Source organism: Abramis brama (assembly GCF_963993115.1).
Source record: "Abramis brama genome assembly, chromosome: 22".
In the NCBI taxonomy this organism is placed as follows: domain Eukaryota; kingdom Metazoa; phylum Chordata; class Actinopteri; order Cypriniformes; family Leuciscidae; genus Abramis; species Abramis brama.
In genome coordinates, this window is record NC_139984.1 from 32,875,381 (window position 1) to 32,897,837 (window position 22,457).

Consider the following 22,457-nt stretch of genomic DNA (forward strand, 5'->3'; position numbering starts at 1 on the left):
GTCGATCTCCATCACACGACACTGTTACTACACAGCGCTGGGAGATCCAGTGAGAAAACGCTTGAATTCTCCGCAGAATTAACATCATCGCAGTGAGAAAGCATGCAAATTCAGTGCAAAATTCTGTTTATTAACCACATCAAACCAAACAGTGCTGACGTGGAGACCAGGAAAGAAAGATAGAAGTTATAGAAGGCTTTTCAATCCACAAATCACCAACATTCACCATGGATTTAATGTAGAAACGTTAACTGTAACCATGGTATTGTGGCAGAAATGGTCAAATGTTTTTTACATTATTCATCTCAGGGTTCGTACAACCTTTTAAGAGTGAAATTCAAGCACTTTTTTCAAGGGCTTTTTAAGTACTTTTTTCAGCACTTCAGAGCTCTAAATATTATCCAGTTTTAATGTTATTTGATAAAAAATGATCAAATGTTTGATAAAAAAAGCAACAGTGTGTGATTCTGTGCAAGAATTTTGTCCCGACGAAGCCTTAATTTCTGTTCTAACTGCATTAAATTTAAATCAAATAAATATAGAATTTATCAGTTGGAGCGTGAATGACGGCTACATTTCTATTAGTGTTTGTGTGCATCTCGACCACTACAGATAAAACCACAATAAGCTGGCGGAGCAAACTTATCAATCCAGAGGAAACTCTGACCAATGAGAGGACAACTTTACCCACATGTGACTTGCATAAACACATTTTGGTACGCTTTGAAATGTTCATAAATCTAAAGAAGCCGTGTTCCAAATTTGAGGTTGATATCTCAAAAAATGAGCTTTCAGTGAGATTGTGTTTGGCTGCAGTACCGAACACTTCCACTAGAGGAAATTCGTCTCCCATTTATTTCCAATGCGCTAATTTTTTTCAGCACCAATTAACTTTTTCGAATCATATTCATGATTTTTTTTTTTTTTTTTTTAAGTGCCAAGTGCCAAAACCTTTACCAAGTTTCGTATCATTCAGATGAAATAAATGCTAAAAAAAATAAAAAAAATAATTATATTTAATATATTTTTCAGTCAAAAATGAACGAAGAGCGCCAGAGGGTTCATTTGAAATTGGCAACTTGACTTTTTACTTAATTCAGTTTTGTTTCTGGTCACAAGAAATTTGTCATAGTCTCAGTGTTCATAGACCACAATGCCAGCTTTATTACAAACTAGATTAGTAACTAAACTAGAGCAGAGGTCAATATTTGTATTTGGTTGTCTTGTGCTTATTTTATTTTATTAATTTTTTTTATTTTATTAAATTTTTTTATTTTATGTTAAGTTGTCAAATACAGAAAAGAGACAAATAACTGTTCTAATAGGAGTAAAAAATAATAATATTTTAAAATGTAATATAAAATTATATTTTCAGTATTCACAGACACACTGCTGTGTTACTTTTCATGTAAACAAATTCTGTTCCACCAACACTGCAGATTAAAAAAAGACGTGACATTTTTAGTTTGTATTGGTTTTTAATGTGTGTTTTTGACATCTCTGACCACGGGTGTCGTTACTAACAACCAGAACGTGTCACGCTGCATTTTACAGTGAAATAGCTTTTTTACAATTATAGTATCTCTTATTTTCTTTAATAATAATAATTACTATTATGTAATAATAATAATATTTATAAATATTATAACTGAGGCTGTTAATATTATATTATTATTATTATGTATTATTAGTGTTTTATACGTATATTGATGTATAATCACAAGATTTTTTATAAAATTTTGTTGCTGTTGTTGTTTTTATTTATTTCATTTTAAGTTGCAATCACATTTGCTATTACATTTTTTTTTATTCCCCACATTTTTGCAGCCCTATTTGCTTAAGTTTTTTTTTTTTTTTTTATCCAATACAATGACATTTTCAGGTGTCTTTAATCTAATCTCATTTTATAAAATCTTGTTTTTTATTAATTGTATTGAAAATACAGGTAGTTCTGAATTTTGTTTCATATTTTTATTTTATCTTGTTTTATTTTATTGCATTTTAGATGCAATATATTTTTTTCTTATCTTTTTAATCATAGCTAACTGTTTTTGAAGTGTCTCGGCATGTTTGTGGTTTGATCAGATCATTAATCTCTGCATGCGTCAGACGGTTTATTCGCCATATCTATTGTTGTATCAGTGAGTTAATAACGTGTTGTTCTTGTGCTATTTTTGTTTGGCTGGCTTCTGGATGTTCTTGTACAATGCGTTCCTCACCTGGGTTAAATCTGTGCGCTGGTGTATCTCTGTGAGATTGCATGAGGTTAAAGTCTCGACCACACACACACACAAACACACACACACACACACACGCGTGCGCGCGCGGTTGATTTGATTTGTGCTTTGGGCATTTTGTGAGTCGATAACGCTTATCTGTTGTTGTCTTGTAGTCTCTTACATCAGATTGTATTGGTGTGTGTGTGTTTAGTGCTTGTGCTGAAACGCGTACGAGTGTTTTTGACCGGTTCACTGTTTCACATCTAAAGCTGGAATGTCATATTCTTGCATACTGCTTTTTCTGCACTGCCGTTCAAAAGTTTGGGATCGGTAAGACTTTTAATGTTTTTAAAAGAAGTCTCTTATGCTCAGGCTGCGTTTATTTGATTAAAAATACAACAAAAACGGTAATTTTGTGAAATATTATTGCAATTTAAAATAACTGTTCTCTATGTGAATATATAGTAAAGTGTAATTTATTCCTGTGATCAAAGCTGAATTTTCAGCATCATTACTCCAGTCTTCAGTGTCACATGATCCTTCAGAAATCACTCTAATATGAGGATTTGATGCTCAAGAAACATTTATGATTATTATCAATGTTGAAAACAGTTATTTCTATTGACTAATAGAAAGTTCAAAAGAACAGCATTTATTTGAAATAGAATCTTTTGTAACATTATAAATGTCTTTACTGTCACTTTTGATCAGTTTATTTTCATCCATGATGAATAAAAGTATTGATTTATTTTATTTATTTCCCCCCAAAAAATAAAATAAACATTCTTACTGACCCCAAACTTCTGAACGGTAGAGTTTAATGTTACAAAAGATTCTTTATTAATCAAAAAATCCTGACATAAAAATATAAATAACAGTTTTCAACACTGATAATAATCATAAATGTTTATTGAGCATCAAATCATCATATTAGAGTGATTTGTGAAGGATCATGTGACACTGAAGACTGGAGTAATGATGCTGAAAATTCAGCTTTGATCACAGGAATAAATTACACTTTACTATATATTCACATAGAAAACAGATGATTTACATTACAATAATATTTCATAATTTTTTTGTATTTTTAAATCAAATAAACGCAGCCTTGGTGAGCAGAAGAGACTCTTTTAAAAAACATTATAAATCTTACCGATCCCAAACTTTTCAACGGGAGTGTATTTCAACGGTAAATATGCTATTCTGGGATGTTCTCCCTCTCAGGCCACGCCTCTCCACGACAAGCCCCTCCCCTCACACACAAGCCCCTCCCCTTTCCTGTTACATCAGCGCACTAGAAAACTGCTCTTATGATCTGAGGAGTTAAAACCCAAACTCAGATTCTCTGATGCATTTTGAGAATCTCAGAATTGTATTTGTTTCCCTCCGGTCTGTGACGGCGAGTGTTTGCACAAGCACTGAACTTTTCTAAAAGTTTACTTTTTGGAGAATTATGGCTTTTATTGCTCAAGTTTGGAATGTTTACGCACATTCCTGGTCGGTTGTTTGGAGACGGTCCAGTCGCAGCTTTTCTTAGATTGTCACACAGGAAATAATCCATTGCAAGTATGCGTTTAAACGGGTTTGATAATTGCATCACCGTCAGATTTGCAAACTCTAGTCACTTTATCATCCTCGGCACGAATCGATACGCTTGTCTTCAGGAGTGTGTGTGTGTGTGTGTGTCGAGCACATAACCTCATTTTAATTTGAATTTTAATGCATCTTTTTGTGATTTGCCTTTTTTGTGAGTTGAAAAGCCTCTTTTGTAATTATTTATAGTGCTTCTTAAATCACCTCAATTGTGTAAATATTGGTAAATATTGCTATTAAAGGTATATTTATTATATATATTCTAGTTTAACGTTCTCACTTATTTGTAAAATTTGTTACATAGGAGAAATGTGGGGGGGTTTTTTGGATAGTGTAATTGTTTGTAAAGCTGAATAGGATTGCATATCATTTTGTTGAACTCTTTTGTATTCAAGTCACATTTATTTGTATAGCGCTTTTCACAACACACATCATTTCACAGCAGCTTCACAGAAAGTGCATGAGTCCACATTACAGTTTACAGAGATCTGATATCAGAGGAAACTAAGTTATGCATTTCAGAGATGCCATATACAAAATCACAGTTGGCTAAAAATTCATTATTTTAAACAATGTAATAATTGAATGCAGAAACAATGAGCTCATTGAAGTGATGCATACTTGTTTAACACATGATTATGACATTTAGAAAATGTAGCATTGGTGCGTGTAGATTCAGAGATTGCATCAACAGAAGTGCGTCGAGAACATGTCCTAGAGCCGTTTTAGTTTTAAATGACCAGAATGCAATGCATCTTTTAGTGAGTTGAAAGCCTCTTTTGTAATTATTTATAGTCATATGCTTATAAATCACCTCAATTGTGCTGCATATGATATGCAAATATTGCTATTAAAGGTGTGTGTGTGTGTGTATGTACACAATCCAGCTTACAGTTTACCATTCTCACTTATTTGTAAAATTTGTTACAAAGGAGAATTATTATTATTGTTGTTTTTTTGGGGTTTTTTTGCATATAGTGTAATTGTTTGTAAAGCGTGAGATTGATTATTGTGCTGAATAGGAGGATTGCATATCATCCATTGTTCTCCTTTTGTATAATGACAAATAAAGATTCTGATCCTGAGAGCGACGTACTGTGAATGTGTGTGTGTGTGTGTGCGTGCGTGTGCGTGTTCTCCCTAAACGGGCCCCTGTTCCTCTGAAAGCTCCCGCCCCGCTCTGGCCTTTTCTTCTGCGAGCGAGCGCTCAAAACAAGGTCTAAAGTTCACCGTCTCTGATGTGCAGATCTGGGTCAAGTCTAGCATTTTCCCCGGAGCGTTTTCTTCCCTCCATGGCCTGCGATTGGTAAGTTCTTCTGCGTGTGGGGAAAAATGCTGCGTGTCGTGGGAGTCTGCGTTCAGGCGCGCTCCGGATCGGCTGTTGATCGGATCTGGGATCAGTTCGGGCTTGATACGGGGAAGCTCAGCGCTGGGCTCGAACACCAGAACCGTTCTCCTTCTCGTTCTGCTTTCACTGATACACCCAAACATCTGACGTTTCCAGAAGGATCCGTGTCGTGCCTGATTAAAAACACTGACAAAAGTGTGTTTTCCAGAATGCTACTAATACTGTACACCGGAATACCAGCACAGTATCAGTCCGAACATTTGACAGAATGTGCAATGTAGTGCAGTGTGTGTTGTATACACCGTTTCACTGGCAGTTTTTGAAAAACTAGTGTTTTTTTAATGTTTATAAGGCTCTTATTTTCACCAAGGCTGAATGTATTTGGTCAAAAAAATACAGTAAACATACTGAAATATTATTCCAATGTAAATCAGCTGTTTTCTATGTGAATATATAGTAAAGTGTAATTTATTCCTGTGATCAAAGCTGAATTTTCAGCATCATTACTCCAGTCTTCAGTGTCACATGATCCTTCAGAAATCATTCTAATATGATGATTTGATGCTCGAGAAACATTTATGATTATTATCAGTGTTGAAAACCGGATTCTTTGATGGATGTAAAAACAGCATTTATTTGAAATAGAATTTTTTGCAACATTATGAACGTCTTTACTGTATCATATTTACTGTATCATATTTCGATCAGTTTAATGCGTCCTAGCTGAATATATTCTGACTATAAGCGAAAGATTTAGTTTGGACGTTTAGTTTTGTGGCCTGTCTGAACACAGCCTGTGTTTTAACAGCCGCTCATGGTTTCTGGTTGGATGGTTTCTGTCTAAGTCCATTTTATGTTCGGTGTGACTATCTTCAGATCTTTACATTCTTTACCCTTATTTATACTGCACTTTTTTACAGTTCAGATTGTTTCAAAGCAGCTTTACAGAGATAACAGGAAAATAATGCAACAAAGTTTGTTTCCAGAAGAAAATAGTGTCAGTCCAGCTTAAGTAAGTTCAGTGATGGTTCATTTTTGTTGTAAAAAAGTTTAATTTAGTTAATTTTTATCTGCTCTGGAGAGAACCATCGTCCAGCTCAGTCCAGTTCTCATATAATGGTGTCTATGCAGGCAGATCAATAATATTGTTGAATATTAAATGTCCCCGATTGAGGCGAAGAAGTTCAGAAGCTTCATTCTGATCGGTGTTTATGCGCCTCAAGACATCAGCCAATCAGCAGAGAGCAGCTCATTTGCATAAAACAGCCTTACATTTTTGAGTGTCACCGAGAGTAAAACTGAATTCGGACAAGAAACATTGACCAACATTCTGAATTATGCAAGCCTTCAAACATCAGTGTTTTGTAATATTCTGCGTCTCATTCTTTGGATGATATATTTGTGTTTTATGAAGCGTTGTTTACTGCTGAGCTTTCTTTTTCCCCTCACTCTTGGAAGAAGCTTTTGTTTTGCACAGACCACATTGTTAGAAATAACTGGTTGAAACTGGTTACTCAACTCCTGATCGAACTCAGAATATTCAGTGTCAGGGAAAAGAAATGTGGTTCATTCTTGATGAACAGGGAGGAAATGTGTGTGTATGTATATATATATATATATATATATATATATATATATATATATATATATATATATATATATATATATATATATAATATGTACAGTGAGGAAAATAAGTATTTGAACACCCTGCTATTTTGCAAGTTCTCCCACTTGGAAATCATGGAGGGGTCTGAAATTGTCATCGTAGGTGCATGTCCACTGTGAGAGACATAATCTAAAAAAAAAAATCCAGAAATCACAATGTATGATTTTTTAACTATTTATTTGTATGATACAGCTGCAAATAAGTATTTGAACACCTGAGAAAATCAATGTTAATATTTGGTACAGTAGCCTTTGTTTGCAGTTACAGAGGTCAAACGTTTCCTGTAGTTTTTCACCAGGTTTGCACACACTGCAGGAGGGATTTTGGCCCACTCCTCCACACAGATCTTCTCTAGATCAGTCAGGTTTCTGGGCTGTCGCTGAGAAACACGGAGTTTGAGCTCCCTCCAAAGATTCTCTATTGGGTTTAGGTCTGGAGACTGGCTAGGCCACGCCAGAACCTTGATATGCTTCTTACAGAGCCACTCCTTGGTTATCCTGGCTGTGTGCTTCGGGTCATTGTCATGTTGGAAGACCCAGCCTCGACCCATCTTCAATGCTCTAACTGAGGGAAGGAGGTTGTTCCCCAAAATCTCGCAATACATGGCCCCGGTCATCCTCTCCTTAATACAGTGCAGTCGCCCTGTCCCATGTGCAGAAAAACACCCCCAAAGCATGATGCTACCACCCCCATGCTTCACAGTAGGGATGGTGTTCTTGGGATGGTACTCATCATTCTTCTTCCTCCAAACACGTTTAGTGGAATTATGACCAAAAAGTTCTATTTTGGTCTCATCTGACCACATGACTTTCTCCCATGACTCCTCTGGATCATCCAAATGGTCACTGGCAAACTTAAGACGGGCCTTGACATGTGCTGGTTTAAGCAGGGGAACCTTCCGTGCCATGCATGATTTCAAACCATGACGTCTTAGTGTATTACCAACAGTAACCTTGGAAACGGTGGTCCCAGCTCTTTTCAGGTCATTGACCAGCTCCTCCCGTGTAGTTCTGGGCTGATTTCTCACCTTTCTTAGGATCATTGAGACCCCACGAGGTGAGATCTTGCATGGAGCCCCAGTCCGAGGGAGATTGACAGTCATGTTTAGCTTCTTCCATTTTCTAATGATTGCTCCAACAGTGGACCTTTTTTCACCAAGCTGCCTGGCAATTTCCCCGTAGCCCTTTCCAGCCTTGTGGAGGTGTACAATTTTGTCTCTAGTGTCTTTGGACAGCTCTTTGGTCTTGGCCATGTTAGTAGTTGGATTCTTACTGATTGTATGGGGTGGACAGGTGTCTTTATGCAGCTAACGACCTCAAACAGGTGCATCTAATTTAGGATAATAAATGGAGTGGAGGTGGACATTTTAAAGGCAGACTAACAGGTCTTTGAGGGTCAGAATTCTAGCTGATAGACAGGTGTTCAAATACTTATTTGCAGCTGTATCATACAAATAAATAGTTAAAAAATCATACATTGTGATTTCTGGATTTTCTTTTTTTAGATCATGTCTCTCACAGTGGACATGCACCTACGATGACAATTTCAGACCCCTCCATGATTTCCAAGTGTGAGAACTTGCAAAATAGCATTGTGTTCAAATACTTATTTTCCTCACTGTATATATATATATATATATATATATATATATATATATATATATATATTCATAAATGTAAGCTGTGTATATAAACTTGGGTTGAAACAATATATATATATATTCATAAATGTAAGCTGTGTATATATAACAGGGAAGTGAAACTTTGGTTGAAATAATATATATATAAATTCCTCCTTCTCACTGCGCTAAATGACTATTCTTGTACGATTTTTAGGGGTGGTGTTAAACTGTCAAGAAAAATTATCATAATGAAAAAAATAGTAAAGTAGTGATGTTGATATATTGTTTCAACCCAAGTTTCACTTCCCTGTTATATATACACAGCTTACATTTATGAATCACTTACATTTAAATAAAAGAAACATATTGTTTGAAAATTTGATGTAAACTCTTCATAACTGTGATTCATAATAATGGCCAACTAATCTGGTTTTACTAATCTGGATCCTATAATAGTCTTATGTAAAATGTAATGATTTAATTATATTTATTTAAAAAAAAAAAATGTTCTTTTTTAATTTTGCCTTTAAATACTTGGTCTGCATTTGCTGTAGCAGTTGCAGCGCTTCAGAAACCCTCCACCTTCCCCAGCTCCACCTGTATAGATCTGCTACGGGTAGTTCATGTGTGCTATATTGTACAGAAGCAGCATGTCTTACTTGCTCTGCAACAGCAATTACCAGCAGAAATAGAAAAAAAATTTTAGGATACTATGCATCCTGATAAAGTTCCCTTGGCCTTTGGAATTAAAATAGAAATAGCCCCACATCATCACATAGCCTTCACCATACCTAGAGATTGGCATGGGGTACTTTCCATAAGATCATCTCTCAATGCAAATCAAGCTAGCTTTTAGGCTAACTGAAATAAAATCATGCCAATCTCTAGGTATGGTGAAGGCTATGTGATGATGTGGGGCTATTTTAATTCCAAAGGCCAAGGGAACTTTATCAGGATGCATATTATCCTAAAAAAAATTTTTTTTAAAATACTTAAAAATAAAAATCTGCCTGCCTCTCTGGGAATTTAACATAGGGGTGTACTCACTTATGCACCATGTATTTTAAGGAAGAACATTTATTTATTTACGATACATTATTCATTCACAAAGAAAATTGGTGTCCTTAAAGGTTGGATTTTTCCTAATTTTTTAAATTAAGGCATTAAGTTCAATTTCCAAAATATGATTTTTTATTCCTCTTTTTAGTCAACTTTAGCATGGGTGTATTCACTTATGCATTGCACTGTATATATATATATAACAACTGCAAAATGTCTAATTTGTAAACAAAAATGATTTACGCACTAAATCCAGCATAAACTCCAGCACAATTTGCATATTTTTAAACCCTCAAAACAGACGTCAGATCCCGAACCTCACAGCGATTGGCTGCCGACCGCGTTTTCCGCTTGATATTTGCATAAAGTCGAGAACTGCCCAACCTTTTGACGCTCACAACGCTTTCTCCGGTTCGCTGTCAATCCCAAAATGCACTGCGCGAGCGTTAAGCTCGACTTCCATAGGAATGAATTAAAAACGCTCGCTCCGCTCCAGTGGACACGCACCGTTGCTTGCTCTGCAACAGCAATAACAGCAGCAGCGGCAGCAATAACAGCAGCTTAGCAGATCTATTCCGCCAACATCAAACGGATCAACAGTTTCATATTCATTACCATGTCAAACACAGCGAGTGTTTTCAGACAAACAGTGTTTTGTTTTGTTTTATTTGCCAAATGTAAACCTCTTCCTTAACATAAAGTCAGTTTTATTTGCATAGCCCAATATCCCTAATCACAATCCAAACAACATCCATCCGTCTTGGTTGAGCACTTATCCCTGTAAATCATTAGAAAGGTCTAAAGTTTTACATTTAATATGAAAAATATTTTGTCACTGGGGAAAAAAACTATTCACTACACTGAAGAAAAACTTATGGATTTTGCATGTTTGTTTACTTAATTTTTCTTTTTCTTTTATTACCCAAATAGGGTGTTGTGAGCATCAGTACATGTTTCATTCATACTCACGGCACTTCACATATTTAATAAGCACCGTTTTGATTTGAAGGTTCAACATTGTCATGAATTTACTGATTTCTGTGAGTGTGAATCCGCTCTTATCGAGAGTGTCGTGTTTGAAGGATTGATACTGATCACAGCGTCTTCAAGGAATCTGAATGAAGCTCCTCCTGCTTTTGTTCTCTTGCTCTCACACACACACACACACACACACACACGAACGCGTGCGTTTCTGCATGCTAAGTCATGCATCTCTGCTGCTGTTTGTTATCTCTGTTCCTCTCGCTGAGCAAAACAAGCCGATCGCTTCCAGGAAGAACATGATGACCCGGCGAATAACACACACGTATTATCATCATCATCATCATTATTATTATTATTATTATAATAGCTGCGAGAAATGCTTTTAGCGTGACTATTTATGGAAACCAGATCTCGTCATATTTTGTTTCTTTCCCTCTATTCATCATTGCTCTCGTTCTGCGTGACCTTTGACCTGTAAACGCTCATATCATTATGCAGTGTGTTTCTGTAACTGAATCTGAGCTCACTGCAGCATTCATTGTGTCTTCACATCTTCCTCCGCTTGTTTGCACATGTTAATAAGCCCATCTGTTAACTAACGGTGTCAATTAACAGATGGATTGATTAACGCGCAAACAAGCGGAAAAAGATTGTTTATTTCTTCTTTAACGGTTCGTTTTATTGGTGACACTTTACAATAAGGTTCATGAGTTTACATGAACTAAGAATGAACAGCGTTTATATATCTTAATATTAATTTCAACATTTTCTTAATCATTATTAAAATCTTGTTAACATTAGTTAATGCACTGTGAACTAACATGAACAGCTTTATTTTTATTAACCAACATTAACAAAGATTAATAAACACCGTAACAAATGTATTGCTCATGGTTAGTTCATGTCAGTTAATACATTACCTTATTGTAAAGTGTTACCGTTTTATTCATATTCCTCTCTCTCTCTGTCTGCGTTCTCCATAAGCAACAGCTGATGTTTTGCTGTGGGTAAAAGCATCTGCTAAATGCATAAATGCAGTGTATTATGTAAAAATGTCTCGTCCACTGATCTCTCGTCTCTGTGCGAGATGTTTGAGTAGATGAGGTGTGTTTCTGACCGCTTCTCTCGTCTTCTGAGGACTTATTTAGTAAGATTATGCTTAAGATTATGTTAATTTTAAAAAAATGTGTATAATATGACTTTGTTTATTGTATTTATATGATATTTGTCTTTTTGTAATTGATTTTTTGGCTCTAAATAAAGCGCTGTGTGTGTCTCTGGTGTTCTCAGTGATGGATGCCATGGCCGTGAGCACGTCAGCGGCGGGTCCCGATGAGTTCGACCGTAACGCGCCGCGCATCTGTGGAGTGTGTGGAGACAAAGCCTCCGGTTTCCACTTCAACGCCATGACCTGCGAGGGCTGCAAGGGCTTCTTCAGGTAAACCTCCATCATTACACCAGATCAGGGACGAACTGGGGTCTGCATGCCTGTGGTGGATAATGCTGCCGTCAACGGATTTAACCAAAATGTCATTTTCTACATTTCATTACATTTTCTCGTAACAAAATAAAGTAATTTTACTGATTTTACTACACATTTGTCCAGTTTTTATAGGATTTATTAAATATTTTTTTACATAAATATATAAAAAATATATTTTTTAATAGGTTTTTATAATTATAAAAAAGGGGGCTTCTTCAGGTCTCGTCCGTTACCATCAGATCATGGACAAACTGGGAGTTATCGTTATCATTTCTGTGGTGAATAATGCTGCTTATCTAATGGATTTAACCCTTGTGTTTAGAGTCTCCAGAGACCCCAGGCAACTAAATGTAACTTTGTGACAAAATATATATATATTTTTTTAACAAATGTAATTTCACTCTGTTTATTAATGTTTTTACTACACATTTGTGCAGTTTTCGGAGGATTTTTTTTAATTTTTTTTAACTTGTATAAATAAATTTAAAAGGTTTTTATAAGAAAAAAACTGCTTTTTTTTTTTCAAGGGCTTCTTCAGGTAAACGTCTCGTCCGTTACCACCAGATCATGGACAAACTGTGGTGAATAATGCTGCTATTTTTGAAAAGATGTTTAACCCTTGTGCGCGGTTCGTTTGCGGTTTACACTCGGTTTACAAAATGTAATTTTGTAACAAAAACAAAAAAATATTTGTAAGCAAATGTAATTTTACTCAGTTTATTAATGTTTTTACTACACATTTGTGACATTTTTAGAGGATTGATTATATTTTTTACATTTATATAAATAAATAAATATTTTTTAAATAGGTTTTTATAAAACAAAACAAAAAGGGCTTCTTCAGGTAAACGTCTCGTCCGTTTCCACCAGATCATTGGAAAACTGGGATTTACATTTCTGTGGTTAATAATGTCCGATCTACACATGTGCATTTTAAAGGTGTATTGTGTAATATTTAGGAGGATCTGTTGACAGAAATGCAATATCATATACATAACACTGTTTTCAGTGGTGTATAAAGACCTTACATAATGAACCGTTATGCGTTTATTAGCTTAGAATGAGCATTTCTCTCTACACACACCGCGGGTCCGCTTACATCCACATGTTTCTACAGTGGCCCTGAACGGACAAACGTGTTTCGTCACTGTTGTTCTTCATGATAAGAAGCTCGCTAAAGTCAGCGGATAAAACACTGACACAATGATGAACAAGTGACAATAATATTCACAATAACATATTGTTTTACTGAATAATTAAGTAAACCTAATTTCTTAATCTTTGTAAAGAAACCTCATTGTTTAACTGGCTACTCTCTGCTGTCTCAGACGACGACATCACTTCCTGTCGGCCACCGTAACTTCTATTCGTTGCAATTCACAACCTCACCACTAGATGACGCTAACAATCACACACTGCACCTTTAAGGTGTTTGAAGGCCAAAAAAAAGGATAACAGTAGATTCTTAAACATGAGAATCAGTTTAAATGTTTCAATGAGTGATCCACAATACACAATGGAAATGCAGAATGTTTATGCATATTGTTGACAAAACACAATCACATATTCGAAATGGGAATGGCCTTAAATGAGAAGTTTTAAGGGTTATTTTGCATAGATGTTACATTTGAATCAAACGCCAATGCAATCCTTCTGAGCAATTAGTATGAGCATCAAAGATCAGTTTCAGAAACTTCCTAAATCAATCTGTTTTTGGACTAATCTGTTCATTTTAATGGTTCAATTGGTCATTCATAATGAGTCACTTGTCGCCACCTACTGGCTTAATGATGCAAGTTGTGCAAACACAGACAAGCGGAGTGATGCAAATAGTGAAAAATCCCAGTTCTGATACTAGTGAAATATATAAACACAGTTGAGGTATACAAATATATATATATTTACACAATAATGATGGCAATGGTGGGTACGGCCCTGGATTTAACCCTTGTGCGCGGTTCGACCCCAGGCAACAAAATGTCATTTTCTGACAAAATAATTTTTTATTTTTTTTAAACAAATGTAATTTTACTCAGTTTATTAATGTTTGTTAATGTTTTTACTACACATGTGTGCAGTTTTTTTTAATAGGTTTTTATATATATAAAAAAAAAATGTCACAATATATCGCAATACAAAAATGCAACAATATGTATCGTGGATAGTTAGTAAAAATAATAAAAATTTCTGTGTGAGGAAAAAATTCAAGTTTTCAGAGTTTAGTGTCAGTACAACATTAAACTCCATATGTAATGTTGAATGTAATGTATAATAATGCAGTGGGGGAATATTTGTGGGTCCTGATATCTGATGTTACCAGTAAAAAGTGTCCTACATTATTTTAAATATATCTAGTCAGAGATTAAGCATATTCATCTAAAATAATTCAGTATTTTCAGCTTCAGAATCATGAATATTGTTATTCTGGTGTCTCTATTGTCCTGTGCTTTGGGTTTCAGCACTAAGTCCAAGAATATTCATTCACACACACAATGCAATATCAAATTTGGCATTTTAATCAACATTTTTTGTTAATCTTTTATCATAAGTCTTGGCATAAGCAATAATATCGTATCGTGAGTTCAGTATCGTGATATGTATCGAATAGTGACAGTACACAGTACACACACATATATTACGTAAACACAAACTTTTATTTTGGATGTGATTAATCGTTGCCCAGCACTAATATTAATATGTTCCTTGAGGTTCACTTAAAGTGACTATTATTTTCAACCCTCTGTCTGAAATTATCAGTTTTTAAGGCGTGGCTCCTTTAAGACTTGTCACTAATTATGATTGGCTGACGGCATTGCTTTGGAAACCACATCAACCACCACTCGCTATCACATGCGAGTAAGTGTTATTAAAACATTATCCATATAAAACTGTCATTTACATATGAAGAGTTATGAAATATTACAGATCAAATACAGTCTCTGCTTCATCTGTCAACAGAAGTTTCTTTGCCAACTCTTCATTATTCTTCATATTTCATTACACTGCTGTTAAAAACTTTTTTTTTAAAGAAGAAATGCTTTTATTCATCAAGGACACATTAAATTGATCAAAAGTGACTGTAAAGACGTTTATAATGTTATAAAAGATTTCAGTTTTCAATTAAATTCTGTTCAGCAAAGAAACCTGACAAACAATATGAACCGTTTTCAATAATTAATAATTTAATGAATTCTTCCAAACCTTTGAACAGTACAGTAGTGTATAATATTCCAGGTTGCATTTATTTAAGCTGAAATCTTCATAAAAACATAAACGCATGATTGACTTCTGCTTTCTGTGAGGACAGTGAAATGACTGGTGTTGTTGTGAACCGGTGTCGTTTTCATCCGGTAAATCCTCTCAAAGGTCAGTGGTTCGGGCTCCTGGTTCTGGAGAACCTTCTGTCTGCAGCTCATTACACGTTTGCTTTTTATGACCATGCTGAAAAATATCTGCTTATGTAACCTAATAGGCCGACTGTTTAAAACTCGTTTCATCTGCAGTTACTGGAAGAGAACGGCACGCCTCGATATAGTCGCTGACTGAGATGGGATAAAATGTCGCAACGGGAACACGCTTCACACAGGATGTTGCTGCTTGTTCTCGTTCATTTTAAGTCTGACTGTTACTGTACTGTAAGACTTCTACAAATCCTATATAAAGGGGTGTGAATTTAACTTTTTCACTCACCGGCCAATTTGGCTACTAAATTAAGTTACCGACCATTCAGAACTTCTACTAGCAAAAAAAAAGGAAAAAGAAATATATATATATATAATTGCATTTCATACATTCAGTTTTTATTCAAACAAAATCCTGTCATCCAGCATCTCCTCCTTTCCTCTTTCATCCTCATCACCAAACATGTGTTGTAGATGGACACATCGATACAGCACAGAGAACATGTAGGATGTTGGAAAATAACAGTCTTTTCTGTTAGCTAAATGCATAAATGTAAAGCTATTTATTAGGGATGCTCCGATCGATCCGAATCTGCTGATAATCCTATTCAATGGCTCGATCGGAAGTCACTTAATTTGGCCGATCTCATGAACCGATCGCAATTTACCGCAGCTACCGTCGGATCATCCGGCTGGAATGAGAGGTAGAGTTGTGTGTCATCAGCGTAGCAGTGATAGGAAAAGCCATACTGTATTTCTGAATGACATATCCTAGTGATGACATGTAGATGTAGAAGAGAAGCGGTCCCAGCACTGAGCCCTGAGGCACTCCAGTAGCTAGATGATAACAGTGATGGGATAAACCATGTTTCTGAATGACAGATCCTAGTGATGACATGTAGATGGAGAAGAGAAGCGGTCCCAGCACTGAGCCCTGAGGCACTCCAGTAGCTAGATGATGTGTCTTGGACACCTCACCCCTCCACGACACCCTGAAGGACCTACTGAGAATTGAGACTTAAACCACTTGAGTGCAGTTCCAGAGATGCCCTTCGTCTTTAAAATTGACAGGATTATCTGGTGATTAACTGTGTCAGGATCCAGCAGGATGAGAACGGAGGATTTGGAAGCTGCTCTTGAGTCTCAGAGCTTCAGTAACCGAGAGCAGGACCATCTCAGTTGAGTGTCTGCTTTTGAAACCAAGACTGATTGTTGTCCAGGAGGTTGTTCTGTGTAAGAAAGGAAGAGATCTGGTTGAAAACAACTCGTTCAAGTGTTTTCGTGACGAATGAAAGAAGGGTTACCGGTCTGTAATTTTCCAGATGTGCTTGATTTTAGTGTGGGTTTCTTAAGCAGTGGGGTTACACGAGCCTGCTTAAATGCTGTGGAAAAGGTACCCGTGTGAAGAGAGGTGTTGATGATGTGCTTGAGTGCGGGCACAACTGAGGAAGAAATGGCTTGAAGTAGATGAGTGGGAATAGGATCAAGCGGACAGGTGGTAGGTGATTGGAAAGGAGGAGTTTGGAGACTTCTGCCTCTGAAAGCCGAGAGAAGGAGGGTAGAATGTGTGTGTTAGCTTGTAAAGATGTGTGTGTCAGTTTGTGGTTTGGTAAATTGGCCGCTGATGGTGGTTGTTTTATTTATGAAGAATGTGTGAAAATCGTCCGTAGGATATTTCGGTTTGCGGAGAACATCAGAAAACCAGGAGGCAGAGGGTGTGGTGCGGAATGGCCTGGAGGAAAGGGGGCAGAAGTTGTCCAAGCAGGAGGTTAAAGTGGAGAAAAGAGTATCAGTTGTATCAGCACTGTTAGTATCTAGTGTTGAGAGCTGATCAGGTGGAGGAAGTGTGTAGGTGTGTGTTGTGTCCTGAGGCAGGTTGATGTTGAGAGTGAGGAGGAAGTGATCTGAGGTGTGCAGTGGAGTGACCAGTGTATGGTCAGTGGAGCAGTAGCGTGTGTAAATAAGGTCCAATTTATTACCTGATTTGTGAGTAGCCACAGTAGATACTCGTTTGAGGTCGAATGAGGCAAGCAGAGTGTGGACATCAGCAGCCTGAGGCTTTTCTAGGTGGATGTTGACGTCTCCAAGAACTACGAGAGGAGTACCATCCTCAGGGAAGGATGAGAGTAGTACATCAAATTCCTCCAAGAAACTGCCAAGCTGACCTGGGGGACGATAGACAACTACAAAATGGATTTTAATAGGCCTAGTGAGGGTAATTGAATGCGATTACTTTGGCTCCTTCTCTATTTTCTCTCTACATGCTACCTCTGGGCGCAATTCTGAGGAAACATGGTATATCATTTAATTTTTACGTGGACGACACCCAAATTTATATTCCAATCAAGAGAAACAACCCTGTTGCGGTAATTTCTATTCTGCTGTGCTTAGAAGAGGTTAAAGCATGGCTAGCCCACAACTTCCTCTTTCTAAATGAAGACAAGTCTGAGGTCATTGTTTTCGGCCCAATTAAAAACTCAGTGTATAAGCCTTGATTTACAGAGTCTATCGGCTTTTAAATCCCCAGGAGTGCAGAACTTAGATGTTCTTGATGACCAGCCTTTCAAATTTGACAAACACATTTCATCCGTGATCAGTTCCAGTTTCTACCAACTTCCTCTACTGTCTAAAATCAAAGGCTTTCTCACTCCGAAAACTCCTTTTATAAATGCCTTATATCGCGGTATATCAAGTTCTCAAATTGCTCGTCTTCAGTTAGTCCAAAATGCTGCGGCCAGACTTAATCATAAGTGTCGCAAATATGACCACATCTCTCCGATTCTCAAATCTCTACACTGGCTGCCAGTTCGACAGAGAAAAGATTTTAAAATTCTACTTTTTGTTTTTAAATCTGTACATAACTTAGCTCCTGCCTATCTCTCTGAACTCTGAACTGATGCTACATTTTGCTTTTTAACTTCGTGACACATAGGTAAACCATGTGTTTTCACACATCTTTATTTAGAGCAGGTTGTCTCGATTCAAACAAACCCACACACAACATAACATGATGCGTAGATCTGGAGAAAATCCTCACGGAGTGACATTGACGTTATGCTTCGCTAAAGCAATGGGACTTGCAGGATCAGTTTTCTTACGTGATTTTAAAGTTCAACCAATGGAAACTGTGGATCCCTGGTTTGGTGGATAAAGGGACGATGTGTAGAGACCAAGCGGCAACTTTCCCGTCTCTCTCTTGAATCCAACACGGAAGTGACTTAAACTGCAGTTCATCGACTGGCCACTAGAGACAGGCTCCAAAAGAGAGTCAATCCCATAGATCCCAATGTAAAAATACCCAACTTTACAGCAGAAATAAACATGTTTACAGCCTGGTGCAAAAAGTGGTTTTGGTCTATACAGCTAATTTTGCCCTTCACGACGACTGTGAGGGGGGTGAATGTTTTTATAACTCATCCGTTTAAATTATATTAAGCTTTAAAGTTCTGCATAATTAAGGGCGTGGCCACTTGAGTGACAGGTGGATTGCCGCTGATGTCACTACTAGCCATTTGTCTGTTAGCGTCACGTCACCTCAGCTAATCCGCCTCGCTGCACATTTTCGTTTATCCGGGAGTGACGCACGGCCAAGATGGCGACGGCCGGCTCCGCCCACTTTGGGCTTCAGAAACGCTCTTCAGAAACACTACGGGTGACGTCACACACACTACGCCCATATTTTTTTACAGTCTATGGTAGAGGCCAATCAGACACTGTTTTACAGCTAGAACACGCTTGGATTGGACAGATCGCTCAGATTGACAGGTCTGGATTTACCAGCGCTGAAAGATCATCTCTCATCAGCCAGGATCTTGTTACTTGTTCTATGTAATTATAAATATTTTATGATTTGTGGTGTTTTACACATGTAAGAAGTTCTTTTCAATTGCTTTGAGATATCAGCTCTAAATTTGGCCCCGGAAGCAGCTCACATGAGTGTGAACGAGCCTAAACTGGATTTTATGACTTGTCATGTATGCTTTTATAATAGTAATCATGTCAAGCATGAATAGCATAACATAAGAACCTCCAAACATGATCAAAATCTATTTCCTTTACAAAAAAACAAGATATCATCAAGTACATGGTCTCATTTGATAGAGTTATAAGTACACCACTTGAGACTCATTAAATGCCTTCAGGGTGTGAGGGGTTAACAGAGAGCTTATTTAAGGCTTGATCGACTGTAAAAATCCTGATTGGAGCATCTTGAGTGTTTATGATAAAAACATTAGTTTTGGCCAGTGATGTATTAACGGCCAGTGTTTATAATAATCCGCCAGTTTTCTTTCTCTGTCACCGTCAGAACCAGTCTGGCTCTTTTGCTCTGATCAAATGGTTTGTTTGTGTGTTTACAGATGATAGAGGTGTGTGTGTGTGTGTGTGTTGTGTGTTGTGTGATAGCTTTTATTTAGGAAAGGGGTGTGTGCACTGTACATATGTATATTTTTTTGTGCAAATATGAACTTGAACTTTTACGGTGGCACGTACTGGTGTATTAAGGTTTCTACCAATATATGAGATATACTGTATATATGTTTCTAATTTATGTATAACATACAATTTAAAATATTATAGTATATATGAATCAAAGTACATATGATTTTAATACAATACATATATAACATTTTATATATTTATGGATTAGAAGAATATGTATATAGTGTGTGTGTGTATATACAGGATTTCTGTGTGTGTGTATATGTATATACACGCTGGGTGAGAGAGCTCAACGCGCAGCACCTGAAGAAAACACATGCAAATAGAAAAAAAACACCCACAAATTAAGAAAACATCTTCATCAGTTTCACAACACATGTGTGATCCAAACACTCATAACACAACCAAACACAGAAACACACTGCAAATATCACAGACCACAACGGAAATGTTCCAGGGGAACCAAATAAGTGAAGAAATATAATGAAGACGTATAATATAACGAAGAAATATAATGTTGTTAACATAACGGTTGCAAATAAATAAATATATATATTTATATTTTATATATTTATATATTATATATTTATATATATTATTATTATTTTTTTATTTTTTATTATATATATATTAATTCTTATTCTTATTCTTATTTGTTTTTTTACAAAAAAGCTTTTAAAATATGGGTTATATATATCAGTGTGTGAGTGTCTCAACTTTAAAACTTTGGACCCTACATTACCTAACATTTCTTATGAAACTTTTATTTATGAAAATTTAAACAAAACATGAACAAATGTGTACAAGTGTAACTGATGTATAGATTAATATATGTTCTTTTTCTCTGTCTTTTTTATTTATTTATTTGAGTTTTCAGCTCATTGTTCTTTTCTCATTTGTATTCTGATGACATTGAACATATTGTTAATACATGTTGTATATTGTATACAAGTTGTATGTCATAAAAATGTCATCTCTGTATGTTTTGCACAAAAAAAAAAAAAGTTAAAAGAATTAAAATAAATAAAGAATTGTATTAAAATAAAGTAGGCTTTTGAGCTGTAAGCACGTCCCAGCCGGGTTCATCACTTATTTGGTTCCCCTGCAACATTTCCGTTGTGGTCTGTGCTATTTGCAGTGTGTTTCTGTGTTTGGTTGTGTTATGAGTGTTTGGATCACACGTGTGTTGTGAAACTGATGAAGATGTTTTCTTAATTTGTGGGTGTTTTTTTCTTTTTGCATGTGTTTTCTTCAGGTGCTGCACGTTGAGCTCTCTCACCCAGCGTATATATATATATATATATATTACACGCACACTTATTATATACGTTTCTTAAATATTGTATTATATTAAAATAATTTATATTTAAAATTTGTATGAATATAAACAATTAATAACAATTTATATTCATTATATATTTTATATTTATGGATTAGAAAAATACATAATGTTATGTACTTTTTTTTTAAATTAAAAATATGAATTAAGTCCTTGTTATCGTGACCAACTCGATCATTCGAATGTGTCATTTCCTCAAATGTAAGATGTTTAATTGCGTCTCAGCTTCACCATGTCTCTTGCATGTTGCATATGTTGTCTTTTTGATTGACTTGTACAGTAGTCAGTGATTTCTAACGCTCTTCATCTGTGTGTGTGTGTGTGTGTGTCTCAGGCGCAGTATGAAGCGCAAGGCGAGCTTTACCTGCCCGTTCAGCGGAAACTGCTCCATCACCAAAGACAACCGGCGCCACTGCCAGGCCTGTCGTCTGAAGCGCTGCGTCGACATCGGCATGATGAAGGAGTGTGAGTGTCACCAGAGGTCAGAGGTCACGGCCTGGGTCGCCAGAGCCCATAAACACAGGGCAGACGATCATCATGTGACAGAACGACCGACCGACTCCCAAACGCACTAGAGATCAGACTCGTGCAGATACTGGCATCTGAAGCAAGATTACACCATATAAATTTGATTAAAATTATATAAATAAGAAATAAGAAAATAAATAAGAAATATTAAAAAAAAAATATAATAATTAATACTAACAGTGAGTGGAGTGCTAAAGGGTCAGTGGAAAAGTTTAGAGAAGCAATGTAAACAAAATAAAAAATAAGATTAACATTATTTAAATATTTGTATTGTTTGAATCAAATTTAAGTAATTAATCAGATAAATAAATAAAAACATTAAAATAATTAAGAATTATTCAAATAAATTAAACTATTTGATTAAAATAAATAATATATCTAACAAGGGAGTGTCAGTTTAGAGAAGCCGTGTAAAAAATAAAATAAAAGAACTTTAAATAACAGACAATTGATTAAAATAAATTAATACATTTGATTAAAATAAATATCTAAAAGTTTGATTTAAATAACTCCATATGATTAAAATAAATAAAAACAATTAGCATAAATACATTTGATCAAAACTAATAAATACATCGAACAGTACAGTATTGAAGTGAGGAGAAAAAAACGTGTAATGCAATAAAAGCTAAATATTATATTTTACACATTTATAATATAAATTGCATATTTGAGGTCTAAACAATTACATTCTCACCTAAAACCTCTTAATACGACATTGCGTGTCACAATAACAGTGTTTGTCAGATTACAGTGGGTTTGCTCCTCCACCA

The 22,457-nt window shown here is 35.9% G+C and overlaps 1 protein-coding gene across 1 annotated transcript in view; it reads left to right on the forward strand.

Annotated features, from left to right (window-relative positions):
• Nucleotides 1-22,457, forward strand: part of vdra (vitamin D receptor a) — a 74,441-nt gene that overhangs the window by 28,093 nt on the left and 23,891 nt on the right. The window contains exons 3-4 of the mRNA XM_084098395.1: nucleotides 11,784-11,931; nucleotides 21,491-21,621. Of these exons, the coding sequence (XP_083954521.1) occupies nucleotides 11,786-11,931; nucleotides 21,491-21,621 (277 nt within the window). The 5' untranslated portion in view covers nucleotides 11,784-11,785. The remainder of the gene's footprint in view (nucleotides 1-11,783; nucleotides 11,932-21,490; nucleotides 21,622-22,457) is intronic.